The sequence below is a fragment of the Athalia rosae genome, chromosome 3, assembly GCF_917208135.1.
Source record: "Athalia rosae chromosome 3, iyAthRosa1.1, whole genome shotgun sequence".
In the NCBI taxonomy this organism is placed as follows: domain Eukaryota; kingdom Metazoa; phylum Arthropoda; class Insecta; order Hymenoptera; family Athaliidae; genus Athalia; species Athalia rosae.
The window spans coordinates 5562835-5577360 of NC_064028.1; the positions used below are offsets into that span (position 1 = coordinate 5562835).

General features: G+C 36.3%; 2 protein-coding genes across 2 annotated transcripts; one reads left to right on the top strand and one right to left on the bottom strand.

The window, feature by feature from the left end:
- Positions 1 to 4323: 4323 nt before the first annotated feature.
- On the top strand, positions 4324 to 13636 carry LOC105693903 (unconventional myosin IC). The gene is made up of 21 exons (XM_012414133.3): positions 4324 to 4463; positions 6054 to 6070; positions 7789 to 7999; positions 8115 to 8230; positions 8569 to 8639; positions 8735 to 8943; positions 9036 to 9218; positions 9311 to 9517; positions 9610 to 9869; positions 9951 to 10120; positions 10201 to 10355; positions 10419 to 10547; positions 10619 to 10772; positions 10836 to 11067; positions 11145 to 11375; positions 11457 to 11616; positions 11689 to 11934; positions 12012 to 12227; positions 12319 to 12419; positions 12505 to 12607; positions 12692 to 13636. Exons 2-21 carry the CDS (start codon positions 6066 to 6068, stop codon positions 12704 to 12706), a joined length of 3174 nt encoding a protein of 1057 aa, XP_012269556.2. The 5' UTR covers positions 4324 to 4463; positions 6054 to 6065; the 3' UTR covers positions 12707 to 13636.
- On the bottom strand, positions 13413 to 14489 carry LOC105693905. The gene is made up of 2 exons (XM_012414146.3): positions 14246 to 14489; positions 13413 to 13979 (listed from the first exon to the last, which is right to left on the bottom strand). Exons 1-2 carry the CDS (start codon positions 14358 to 14360, stop codon positions 13813 to 13815), a joined length of 282 nt encoding a protein of 93 aa, XP_012269569.2. The 5' UTR covers positions 14361 to 14489; the 3' UTR covers positions 13413 to 13812.
- Positions 14490 to 14526: the final 37 nt, after the last annotated feature.

Below are 14526 nucleotides of genomic sequence, written 5' to 3' on the forward strand. Positions count from 1 at the left end.
GCGCTTTCAAGGTGACCGATGATAGTTTATCTATCCGATTGAAATAATTCCAATTATTTACGATTAATAGAAACCAGATTGTCCGCGACCCAATTAACTCAGTTGGCTATTTTGCAATCGATCATAATCGTGTCAATTGCTGTATCATGCAGCATTGGACTGTTTATTCGCAATGAATAATCACGGGAAATTACCGAACGCTCATTATTTACCGCATGTACAAATTTCTCGTTCGCGTTATCCTTCGGACCGCAGGTTCAAAAGTCTGCAAATCCTCACCACAACGTTAGTCACACTGAGCGAATAATGTACTATATATAGGCACAAAACTTTCGGGAAGTTTGTCAAGACATGAATCACGCATAATATGCATGCCGACTGGATTTCAGAGTCAAGGATGAAATTGAAGTCTCGTTTCGATCAAGTGAAAATGGAGAAAGCGCTATTTTGCGTAAACGTGTATAGTTTTTTATTTTTTTTTTATTTTTTTTCTTACTAGGTCAATTGCAAATTACCGGTTTATGAATTTTTATTATTAGAATATCCAACCAAGGAAAGTGCCGGGATCCATCGAGGGTACATAAATATAACAAGCAATTTGCATGGGGGTCAGTCTGGATCTTGTTATCCTGGTTAAATGGTGGGTTAAAAATGACTTCTAGATAAACTCCGAGGTTCTTGTGTACGGTGAAAATTATTCGGTCGCTCAACGAGTCGGTAAAAATTAATCGAGAAAATATTTTGCAGCTCTCAACTTCGCGGTACGATTCGAAGGGTTTTATATTATACGTAAGTTTAAAGGGTTCTCGCAAGCTCTTTCTCTCGTCCCCATACGGCACTAGGAGGTATTTATAAACGCTGGGGCAGCAATTCACTTCGAGCAAGTTTATGTACGTACGTAAATGCATCTTACTACCCAAATATCTACTTATACACACGCCCTCGAAATGCGCGACCGTAAACCTTAGATTTATTTTTTCTCAGCTTCGACTCCCCCCTTCCCTTTTTCTCTGCTAATTTAGAAGTACGAGGACGAATCGCTGCAGCTGCATGAAATTTTTGAATTATATCACGTGTTATTCGTGCTGCAGCATCGCTGCAAAGGAACGAAGGTATACACCACATTATTATCACGGGTGAAAATGATCGATCAATTGTCGAGTATTTATCGACGATTATATTGATTGACCTTTGATTAAACTAACCGATGTAAATATCTTACTAGCGTGCACTATGGTGAGATGCTGCTGTATAGATTTTTACGCGGAGAATCAATCAATATATTTTCGACTCTAATTTCAAAGACATTCCCACTGGTTCATAAGATCGGTGAACATTTCGAGGGCGATGGACGTACGTTGAGTAACGGAAAGATGATTGAACGTATGCTCACGACGAATGTAACAATTCATCGATATTCTGCAAAAGAATCCGCTAACTAAATCGATATTAGGGTGGGTTGGAAAAAATTTATTTTTTTTATTTTCTTAGCATGGGGGCAGAATTTGTACCTTATAAAAAAAAAAATTTCAAACGTGGAAAAAATGAGCCCACTCGTTTTTTTAATAAATAATTAATCTAGTGGGGTACTTCCAACAAAAAAAATTTTTTTTGGTCAAAAATCATAGAAAATATCTAAAAATGGTCGATTGTGATTGTTTTTTACTCGTTCACTGTTCAAATCCGTCGCAATCCATGCATGGGTCAAAATATTCGAATTCTTCAATTTACCAGCGAGCCCCCGAGCTTATCTGGAGTCAGGTAGCCAGGGGCGCGCGGTTTGTTGTGGAGCGTCACCTCTGCTCAGCCCTGAAGGTGACGTCTCACAACAAAGCGCTGCGCTGCTGGCTACGCTGACTCCAGCAAAGCTCGAGTTTGCTGGTAAACTGAAGAATTCGAATATTTCGACCCATGCATGAATTGCGACGAATCAAAGTGGGTCTACGACTAAAGCCAATCGATATGTCTTGTAATTTTTCTGCTCCCAACAGCGAATAATTGATAATTACTCTTGAAGAACCAAAAAAAAATTCGATTTTTGAGCAAAAAATAAATCATTTTTTTAATTGGGTTTAATATGCTTTTCTTACGTATTTTGACCTCAGGAATCCAAATCCCAACGAAAAATTGATCTATCTCTAAAATTGACCGAGTTATCGCCAATTTTCAGCTTTTTGGGGTCAAAAATAAAAAATTGATTTTTTAATCTATCTTAATGCAATTTGAGCTCAGGAATCCGAATCCGATAGAAAAATTGATCTATCTTCAAAAATGACCGAGTTATTCCCATTTTATTGCATTTTTTGGTACAAATTTGAGGATATCTCGAAGGGAAAAAATCGTAGCTCAATTTGGACAACGGATTCGTGTTCCTGAAGTCAAAATACATAAGAAAAGTGCCATACGATCAATTTTAAAAAATAAAAATTTTTGGCCAAAATTTGAGATTTTTCCAAGGGGTACCCCTTACGATTTTTTCAAATTTTGGCCAAAAATTTTTATTTTTTAAAATTGATCGTATGATACTTTTCTTACGTATTTTGACCTCAGGAACACGAATCCGTTGTCCAAATTGAGCTACGATTTTTTCCCTTCGAGATATCCTCAAATTTGTACCAAAAAATGCAATAAAATGGGAATAACTCGGTCATTTTTGAAGATAGATCAATTTTTCTATCGGATTCGGATTCCTGAGCTCAAATTACATTAAGATAGATTAAAAAATCAATTTTTTATTTTTGACCCCAAAAAGCTGAAAATTGGCGATAACTCGGTCAATTTTAGAGATAGATCAATTTTTCGTTGGGATTTGGATTCCTGAGGTCAAAATACGTAAGAAAAGCATATTAAACCCATTCAAAAAAATGATTTAATTTTTTGCTCAAAAATCGAATTTTTTTTTGGTTCTTCAAGAGTAATTATCAATTATTCGCTGTTGGGAGCAGAAAAATTACAAGACATATCGATTGGCTTTAGTCGTAGACCCACTTTGATTCGTCGCAATTCATGCATGGGTCGAAATATTCGAATTCTTCAGTTTACCAGCAAACTCGAGCTTTGCTGGAGTCAGCGTAGCCAGCAGCGCAGCGCTTTGTTGTGAGACGTCACCTTCAGGGCTGAGCAGAGGTGACGCTCCACAACAAACCGCGCGCCCCTGGCTACCTGACTCCAGATAAGCTCGGGGGCTCGCTGGTAAATTGAAGAATTCGAATATTTTGACCCATGCATGGATTGCGACGGATTTGAACAGTGAACGAGTAAAAAACAATCACAATCGACCATTTTTAGATATTTTCTATGATTTTTGACCAAAAAAAATGTATAATCAGCTCAGGAATCCAAATCTGAAAGCCAAAATCATCTACTCGTGCAATCGATCGAGTAATTATTAGGTGGAAAAATTTTCTTCTCTTATAAGGTATAAATTCTGCCCCCATGCTAAGAAAACGAAGAAAAAAATTTTTTTTTCAACCCACCCTAATCGATATATCTATCGAAACGATCAAGTTATCTACCGAATGCAAGAATATTCTATTCTAATTTATGATATACCATCATTCATTGATCTACCGATTATATTATCACTGAAGTGGTGATTACCTGCACCTCTCGGCCATTTATATAAGACTATTTGTCGGCAATGTTATGCAATTGGGATTGAATAATTTCTAAAATAAATTTTACTTGAAATCGTGTTTAATTTTTGCTGAAGCGCATTCACGCGTACGTCTCATCGTATAAGCACAAGATTTTATTCAGCGTCAGAAATGTCACCTCAGTAATCGATTGAGACGCTGCAGTTTCGAAAAAATTCAGCATTCTTCGTACGTTGTAATCGCAAAAATTTAAAAGATTAGATTAGGTATACGTGTTACATACATAAATTGATGGGGATCCGCAGCCACGTCAACAAATTCTGTCTGAAAAGAATAAAATGTGTTCCAGCTACTCTTATCCACGAAAAAAAAACTATCACAATCAGCAGTTCAAACTTTTTAAACAACTGTTACGCAGCAATTTTTTTCATGTTTATAAAACGATAAAATTCTATGCCCGCACTTTTCCTATTCCAAAACATTATCCGTGATAAATAAGCAGACGTTCGATCGGATCGAGTATTTTGGAACAGCGATATATCTTCAGCTTCGGATTTGTGGGGGGCTATAATTGCGAGGGTAACAAAACAACTAAGACTTTGCCGCGATGACGATGACGATGACGACGACGACGACGACGACGATGGACACTGGCTAGAAACAGTAACGACCACGACGTACAATCTAGTCGCTTTGAAACATCGGCAGGTAGTCTGTTTTCGCGATTGTGACTGGTCATACACGTCGGTTCGCTGGTTGCCGGTCGTTTTTTTGTAACAATTAATTTTTTGTGTTACTTGTTTTTTGTTAAAATAACCGTAACTTACCGATACACCTCTGTTAAATAAATCGGCGAAGATTTGGAACGTGAGATTAACAAAAAATAACGATAATAACAACCAACAACAATCATAACTTACAATATACCCGGAGCCTCTGAGATTCATATAATGCCTCTCGATTGCATGTGACAACTTTAGTTCGTAATTATTACGTATATAATTATTTTACACATTAAGGAAATTGGGCTACACATAAATTTAATAACGCAAATATCAAGGCTTATCTTACGATGACGCGGGCAGTGAATTATCAATTATATATTTTTTTTTTTTCTCCAGCCCGTAAATTTGATCGGCACTTTGCCATCACGATTAAAAATGAAAAATCAAACAATTTTATTCGAAGGTATGAAATATTTGACAGAACACGCTGCTGTTTGCTCAGTCCACGATTGATGTATCAATTATGTTATACGTTCAGACTTGAATTTTGCTCGATTAATCTAATTATAATTCCAATCTCCAATCGGATGACCCAAACGATCTCTAGCCAACTGCGAAGACGCGTTAAATCGATCGATCGGAGTAATGTAACTATATTGCTCGGTACTCTCTGCTATAATTTTATTTTATAAAAACCAACGAATGAAGAAATTTTCAAATTCGTAGATTTGAAAAAATAAATGAACGTACTAACGTCTCATATAACGCTTTCACGCCGCTGGTGTACATGATAATTTTGAGCATAGATAACGGTTATCGGACTCCTATCAAAAATTTCCTTTCTATTTTATGTCACATACTAAATTAGTTGTTATTCGAACTTTAATTGCTTTTCACATGTATAATATTTCTGCCTATACCTACACAGGGAACTGCAAAGTATGTTCAACGATAGCCTATGCACGTGCTGTAACTAGCAAGTACTTCTCATGAAAATCATATTTTCTCCTTATTTTAGATCTTCGTATCGTGCCGTGTACACTTCGAACAACTCTTTCAAAGGATTGTAAGATTTTCTCTAATGAGGAAGTATATAATTAAACGCACGCATTGTAATAACAGGTATAGAAATATAATCTTCTATAAGCGGTAAATTACCGATGCGTGCAAAATTTAGAAAAAAAAAAAATAACACGAAAAATTATACATAATTTTTCATCGGGAGTAAAATTAAGACGCGACGTTTGAATTTAGAAGAAGAGAGCAATGAAAAAAAGTAATTAATACGGCAAGTGGTTATCGCTATCTGAGCCACACCCAGGTTCAAGTTTTATTGATAATCTTCATGGATCTACATCCGATAATCCGCGTGCAACGTGTTCCGGGTTTCTGAATCGTTACATGCATGTGATTATGAACGCAGATGTAACATTGTACCTTGTTATTTTCGATATTATTGTAACCAACGTCCCAAAATTTTTTTACCTATTATCTTATCACGTATATTGGATTATACAGAATTAAAAAAATCATAATAACGATGAAAATAATTATAATAATGACGCTAATGTCGACTGCGCGAATAATGCAAAAGCAGCAACAGCAGTTGCCAGGTGTGTCGATGTGGCATGATAATATGACAGAGACTCCGAGGGAATTATGATGTTGTGATCAGTACAAATTATTAATTATCATACTCATTAATAACTTTTCTTTTTGACGGACAAACAAGGATAACGTGAAAATGAGGTGAGTTTTCGTTTAAGTGAGACAAAAAAATTACTTCCTGCACGTATACCAGAAATTGATGAATGCAGATCACACTTTTCGTCTGTTATTAGATATAGAGCAAATGATGTAGAATTGATTAGACTAATTAGCGTAATTTATGATTTCACTTAAAAGTGAAATGTTTTCATCGAATTGTCATGACGCATAACGGCATGATCTTCTACATGTAATAGTGCAGTAATATTCCAAGAATATCAGAATAGATAGGAATAAAAATTAGGAAATAAAAAATTCAGCGTGCAAACGGTGGGCTAAAAATGTTCACCGACGACGTGGTTATTAACTTCATACTTTATACAGCGGCTAACATTCGATATCTAATCTACGGTTTATCATACGCTCGAGTCGTTGGAAGGCCTTATTTATTTTTACCAGCACTATTTTCTAAAAGACTAGAATTTTCTGCCTCAACGCAATCAAAGAACTCGTTCATTAAACTAGTCAAATATAAACAATTGGGACGTAGTTGCCAATTTAAAGTTTGTTGGTTTAGCTGCAACTTAGATTTTATATTCAACCTGCACATCAACGAGTCTCTTTATTTCTGCAATATTCTGAATTCAATTCTGTCAATTTAACTGTTCGATAAACCGAACGAGAATTCTTCAAAAACAAGATGAACATTGAAAACACTGGCGTACGGAAAGTGATACTATTATAGATATGTTTATATCTCAGCGAAAAAAATTTTTTGAATGCTTTTGGAATCGTCTCGTTTGTGCAGTGAAATATGTCTAAAGTGAAAATTTCCTTTTTTTTTTTCTAACGCTTTTAGACTTCCTTAATTCCAATATCTTTTGTACGTGACTAAAAAGAGTCTACACTTGAATCCCGGGTATCGATTATCCAATGGATATATATTAGTATTATCAAGATAAATGAAAAATCGCGATAAGTGTTAGAGAACTTGTGAAGACATCGGGATTATTGGAAACAGAGCTAAAAAAATAATCAACAAGTATTAATTTTAATGCCCTGCAGAATCGCCTAGCAATAAATGAAACTTTCGGATACTCCGATCATTAAATTATATGAAGATACTGAACACTCCATATAAAAATTGGGGCGTCGGCGTTACGTGTATCGACTCGGATGTGGCTTTATAAATACATGAGGGGTGTAGTTTAAATATTAAAAATGTTTAACAGGTATGACAACTCGAAATCGATCGCCTTGTCGTATTTGCCCGAATCATTTACACACAAGCTATATTTACCTTGATATGATATTCCTCCAGCATTGACCTTCTGCTCTTCGAAAATCAATTCGATCACGTCGTATGCGTTGCACTTCCTATGGCATAGAAATCCCACCTATGTCGAATCCTTACGTGCAGAATTTTGAAATTCAAATATCAGTATTGGAAAAAGTATACCGATTACGTTGTATCTTTTTCACTCTTGTAACTCTATACCCTTTTAGAAAGTGATTATTCTTTCTTAGGTCGGAGTCGTCGGTTTCCCATGACTCCAGAATTAAACCGCAGTAAATTTTATCGGTATAGCTCATGTCATGACGTGTGTTTCGTAACATGTGGAGAGAAATGATTTTTTTTTTTTGCTCCCATAGTTCCACAAATGTCAATATGATAACATAACGAGCAATAAGGAGTGAAGAAGTAAAATTAATTTTCTCACCTCTTTATTTTTTCATTTTTTTTTTTTTCCTTTTTGTAGCGAAAGCGAAGGCGGAGAGAACGTCGGCGGGCGTATAGACCCGCCAAAGATAACGAGGTCCATATCCCAAAGACCGGTAAGGACGATGGAGAGAGGACTTCACGAACGGGATCGCGTTGGCGTTCAGGATTTTGTGTTGCTGGAGGACTTTCAAAGCGAAGAGGCCTTCGTTGACAATCTACGTAAACGGTTCGCCGAGAACCTAATTTACGTAGGTGTCCCTCCTTTCTTGTTTTTTTTTTCTCTTACGCACAAGGGATACTCAAATGTACCGAAAGTACGATTGATTCTGAAAAATAATTGTTTTTTATTCCTTACTTCAATAGACCTACATTGGCCAGGTGCTGGTCTCCGTCAACCCGTATAAAAATTTGCCGATTTATACTCCTGAGACAATTCACGATTACCAGAAGATTCACTTTTTTGAAGCACCACCCCACATGTAAGTCACTGTAACGTCATTATTATGGTTGAACGAACGCGATCTAGCCTAGTGAAACTGATTTGTGGTTTATAATTTTATGTCGGGATTGCCTCGTATTGTAATCTGATATACCAGGAAATACCGTTGAAGCCTGCAGGCTGCAGCGATATGCAATATACGTACGTGTATAAGGCATACAGTTGTTTTTTATAGCCATTTTTTTCAATTCTGTTTTTTTTTTAATTTTTTACCTTATCGGAAGAAAATGATCGTTAGAGTGAAAGTAAAATTAATTATATCATTTCTGAGTCTAGGAACCCAGGTATGTATGTAACGTGTGATTGTTATGTTTTTAGATTCGCGCTAGCAGACACAGCGTACCGATCTCTAACGGAAGAGAACAGAGAACAATGCATTCTCATATCAGGTGAATTATATGGAGAACAACAAATTGATTTTTTGCTCTTTGTATAGCTTACCGAGTTGTTGAGCAGAAATAGAACGCATCTTCGATGATTTCAGGGGAATCTGGTTCCGGAAAGACTGAAGCTTCGAAAAAGATTCTTCAATTTATCGCGGCAGCCACTGGTCATAAATCACAGGTGGAAGGGGTGAAGGATAAACTTCTAGGCAGTAACCCTGTACTCGAAGCATTTGGTAACGCAAAGACCAACAGGAATGATAATTCATCCAGATTCGGAAAATACATGGACATCCAGTTCAATTACCAGGTGATAATGTCCATTACCTTTTGTAGCGGCCCGGATGACTCAGCGGGTCAATTTTTTTCCTTATTATTAACATTGTGTCCTTAATTTTCAAGGGAGATCCGGTCGGGGGCAACATATTGAATTATTTATTGGAGAAATCAAGAGTCGTTCATCAGTCAAGCGGTGAACGAAATTTTCACGTTTTTTATCAGCTATTGGCTGGATCGAGCGACGAAACATTGCAGAAATTATTTCTCAAGCGTAATCTGGAAACTTATTACTACCTAAGTAGTGGCGTAAGTTTTAATTCTTCAACATCAGAGAGCCTTGATTTTTAATTTTTTTCACCGCTAGACCGTACAGAATAATAATTTCACCGGGTTTACAGGCTAAGGGTAATGTGAATTCCATTGATGATACCGAACAGTACAATGAAATGATTCAAGCTATGAAAACTATAGAACTTACCCAGGACGAACAAGACTCCATATTCCAGATTGTGGCCTCAGTATTGCACATGGGGAACGTAGGGTTCACGGAAACCGAAGGAGTTGCGGTGATATTGAAACCCGCTGCCGTTGATGCGATTGCCAATGTAATTATATTTACCGAATGAATATCCATTCAGCATTGATTTTTTATCAATCACAACATTACCAGTGATTTTGTTTTATTTTAATTAATCAGTTGCTGGGCTGCGACGCAGTTGAATTGGCTTTGGCTTTCACTAGTCGTACGATAGACGCTCACGGGGATGTAGTTCGTTCACCATTGAATAGAGAATTGGCGATTTATGCTAGGGATGCTCTAGCAAAGGCTGTTTATGACCGTTTGTTTACATGGCTGGTGAAGAGGTTGAATAAATCGCTTCAAGCCGAAGACAACCGACGCAATGTTGTTATGGGAATCCTCGATATTTACGGTTTTGAAATTTTCCAGAAAAATAGGTGCGTTCGAGTTGAACTTTTGACATTGAAAATAAACCGTTGTCCGCAATTACACGAAAAATATTTTTCTTTTATCCACAGCTTTGAACAGTTTTGCATAAATTTCTGCAACGAAAAATTGCAGCAACTGTTCATTCAGTTGACTCTAAAATCCGAGCAAGAGGAATATTTGAAGGAAGGAATTGCTTGGGAGCCGGTAAAATTTTTCAATAACAAAGTAATATGCGATCTGATCGAAGAAAAGCATAAAGGTTCGTTCCCGATCGATTGACGATAATTGATTAAAAATTCAACGACGTTCTTATGCATTTTTCTATAAACCTACCTACAGGTATCATATCCTTGCTGGACGAGGAATGCCTTCGTCCTGGAGAACCGACTGATTTGAGCTTCCTCGAAAAACTTCATTCCCATTTGAACTCTCACGATCACTACATCAGCCATATGAAATCAGATATACAAACACAGAAAATTATGGGTCGTGATGTAAGTATTTCAGAGAAAATTGACTTGAAACAACGATACTATTTTTCAATTCGATTTCCATAGGAATTCAGACTAGTGCATTACGCTGGAGAAGTGACGTACAACGTCAACGGATTTTTGGAGAAAAATAATGATCTCTTGTTCAGAGATCTTCGGGAAGTTATGTCCAATACCAGTAACCCGATAACAAAGGTATAAGAGTCGCACTTTTGTCTGCATGATTCTTTCATTTGAACGTGAAATTTAATTTACCTTCTTTACAGACCGTATTCAACGTACGGGATTTGTCTAGCAAAAAACGTCCGGAAACTGCTGTAACTCAATTTAAAAACAGCTTAAACAATTTGATGGAAATACTCATGGGCAAGGAGCCTTCTTACATTCGATGCATCAAACCAAACGACTTCAAAATGGCTGGTAAGTATTTTAATTGTGTGAGGAATGAAACAGTTTGGAAAATTCATTTTTTGCAAATTTCAGGACTTTTCAACGAAAAGATTGTCCTTCACCAAGTTAAATATTTGGGTCTGATGGAAAATTTGAGAGTACGGCGTGCTGGTTTTGCGTACAGAAGACCGTACGAACAATTCTTGGAACGTTACAAACCACTATGTCCTGAAACCTGGCCAAATTATCACGGAAATGCGAAAGATGGTGTACAAGCTCTCGTCTGCCACCTCGGCTATGATCAGGACGAATATAGGATGGGCAAGTGAGTGAAATATCATGGTGTGGTTGTTGAATAATTATTTACTACAAATGAAACTCACCGATCTTTTTCTCTCGCAGGACCAAGCTCTTCATCAGATTCCCGAAGACCTTATTCGATACGGAAGATGCTTTCCAGGATAAGAAACATGACATCGCAGCTATAATTCAAAGCAGATGGAAGGGTAGAAAACAGAGGAAAATATACCTTGAAATGCGAGCGGCTGCCATTGTTCTCCAAAAATATATTCGCAGATGGCTTGCACAGAGAGAAGCGAAGAGGAGAAGGGAGGCTGCGATAGTGATTCGAAAGTGGGTTTCTAGGACAGATAATTTACAGTCATATGAGTAACATGGAAATTCAACCTCTTTAAACGGTTATTTTTCCGTTAGATTCATCAAAGGATTCATTACTCGCAACGGACCACCAAATGAAGAAAACTTGGCCTTTATCGAATTGGGAAAAGCACATTGGCTCAGGAAACTCGCTAAAAGTCTCCCTGAAAAACTTTTGGACATGTCCTGGCCTGATTGTCCACATGCTTGTCAGGAGGTGAGAATTATTAAGCATAGGGGTAGGGATTTTTTCTTTCACGTTGATTTATAAAAAATCATGCTAACTTAGGCATCGGCACTACTACACCCTATGCACAGAAGATGGAAGGCCCGAAACTATAGGCTGGCTTTATCGAAAGAAGACAAGGCACACTTTGAGCTCAAGATACTTGCTGAATCTTTGTTCAAGAATAAAAAAAAATCTTATGCCAAGAGTCTTGGACCTAGATTCCAAGTTGATCGACTTGGGGAAGAATACAAAGCCCTCAGGCAAACGTTTACAGCCAACATTCTTCCTAGTGGCGAAAATATAAGAGTAAGTACCTAATTAATGAGAAGGCAGTTAAAATTTTTCTCTTGACATCATTTCACTAACTTGTAACTGATTTTCAGTACGCAACCCCTGTGGTGAAATATGACCGTCATGGCTACAAGCCTCGCGAAAGAGTGCTGATTCTCACAGAGAAAGCTGTTTATATTTTGGATACAATAAAAACTTTTAGATTGAAACATCGACTACCTTATCAGTCTATTAATGAATTGGTGGTCACAGGAGAATCTGACAATCTATTAATAGTTAGAATACCACCAGAGTTAAAAAAAGACAAGGTAAAAAAGAAAAACATCAACTATTCTAATATAAAAATATTCAAACTCTAATACCTAGAATGATTTTCAAATACCACGCATTTGTCAACAGGGTGACCTAATTTTGGAAGTGCCTCATATAATTGAAGCCCTTACCAAAGCGATTGACATTACGAATAATCCTAAAATTCTTAGTATTGTCAACGAAGAGTTGTAAGTTGTTTTTCATTACTTCTGTTAGCAAATATTTGACTATTTATTTTGTGATTTGTTCTCTAACCGGTAAATCGCATTTCAGACTTTCCCACAAGTTAGTCAGTGGTAAAGAAGGTACCATAGAGTTCAGGACTGGAAATACGCCAGCTATCAGCAAGAACAGACAAAGCGGGCATCTTTTAGTAGTAAGCCTCTCGAAATAGTATTCTAACTTTAACGAGTATTTTCATACATGTTCGTAATCACAATTCTCGTTATTCCCTGTTTAGGTGGCATCTCCCTGAATGCATAATTAAAGAGGACAATCGTGGGCTAAACACATGTGTACTTAGCAAAGTATAATAATAAGAGAGATAAGCTAAACGGAAGCTTTACCTATTGTGATTTCAAATGAAACAGAGTATTACGTATGAATAACTACGGAGAGTATAATATATTACTAAAACATGTGGTTTACATGACATGTGGTGAGCGCAGGAATTTGTATGATAGTCATGTGAAAAATAGAGCAATATTTGGGACGTCATATTTCACAATACATGAATTCTAGACTTTAATTGGTTTCAATTTTTCTGTTATATTGATTTCAAAACTTTGTGAACCAAAAATAAGACGGACAATTTCGAACCATTAAATATAAAGCACAGTTTAATTGAAAAACTCAAATATTCTCCATAACAATTGATTATTTTATTCAGTGTTCATGTATAGCTTTGATTATACCTTGCATTCTGCATTCAGTATTCAATCATATGTGGCTTGTTTCATTTTCTTTTGTGGTCGTTGGTTTATCTTGTTCCTTTTATGTGTTCCTGTAGCATTTCAGTTCATATGCCATATTATTTTTCAAGATAGACTGTAGTGCCATCGACTGTGTCCAGTGCTACATTTTACTACTATTACTACTATTAATATTATTATCAATGTAATTATAGTCATTATCATTACTATAATTATGAAAGGAGTGATTGAGAAATGTCAGAAGATGCATATTATATATTAATTATTTATATAGTTTTTTAAACACGCCAACAAATGATAAGCATACATTACGTAGAACGTGACATGCGAAAAGAGAAACTGCCAGTAATAATTAGACAGGATTATTAACTGCACACTTCACTAAGGTATAATAATAAAATCCGTTATTATATGTACCACAATAATTCTACTATGGGGCATGTGAATAACAGAGAGCACTATTTTAAAAGAAACGTAACTGTCTCTTCAAAATAAGTTCTTATACCCATTCCCAAGCTATCCATTTGGTGATTGAAATGAAAAAATTCAAGTTCAGTAATGTTTTTGTAATATGATCCATCGTTAATTATTCATGATTTTCTATGTTTAAATCAAAGTGACAAAATATTTTTACTTGATTTTCAGCTATTCATGTCTTCTTGGCAATTGGTGGTTCTTTCTTTGTTAGCGATTGTTTACCTCCTAGTGCTCTTTGCCTCAATTCTTTTTCCATCGCTTTATTCACTGTTTTAGAAATTATTTTCTTCAGCTTATTCTGTTCCTCAAATTTAGTCTTCTTTGGACGAACTGGTGCATCTTATTTAAATAAATTTCTCTTAATTTCTTGTATGTTGAAAAATACTTGTGTTCATCGTTAAAAAACAAAATGTGAATGATGATAAATCAACCGATAAATAAATGAATAAATAAATAAACAATAGAGCATGTTTCGCATATTATGAGCATTGAGAATAGATCTGTGTTATGAGTACCGATAGCGAGGTTTTAAAAAAGGATGTAAAAAAAATTTTATATCGATGAACGTAATACTTTCTATACATGGGATTATAAAATAACCTTACTTCCTCGACGCTGGATTGGTTGGCCCTTCTTACTACTGTTATTTTTGCTAGCGCTGCTCTTCGCTTTAGAAGATGCTGGAAGTTTGGCTTTGACTTTCAACTTTCCCTGTGCCATTTTTATCGTTATAAAGTAATTAATTAATTTAAAAACGCTTGAAACTTTGCACACGTTGCGTACTTGTACCCACTCTATGCAGCCTTACTGCGCTGCGCACTGAGCAGCACTGAGCTAGACGGCAGCCATGACGCTATCCTTCGACAATCGAGTTTCGAGCTATTCG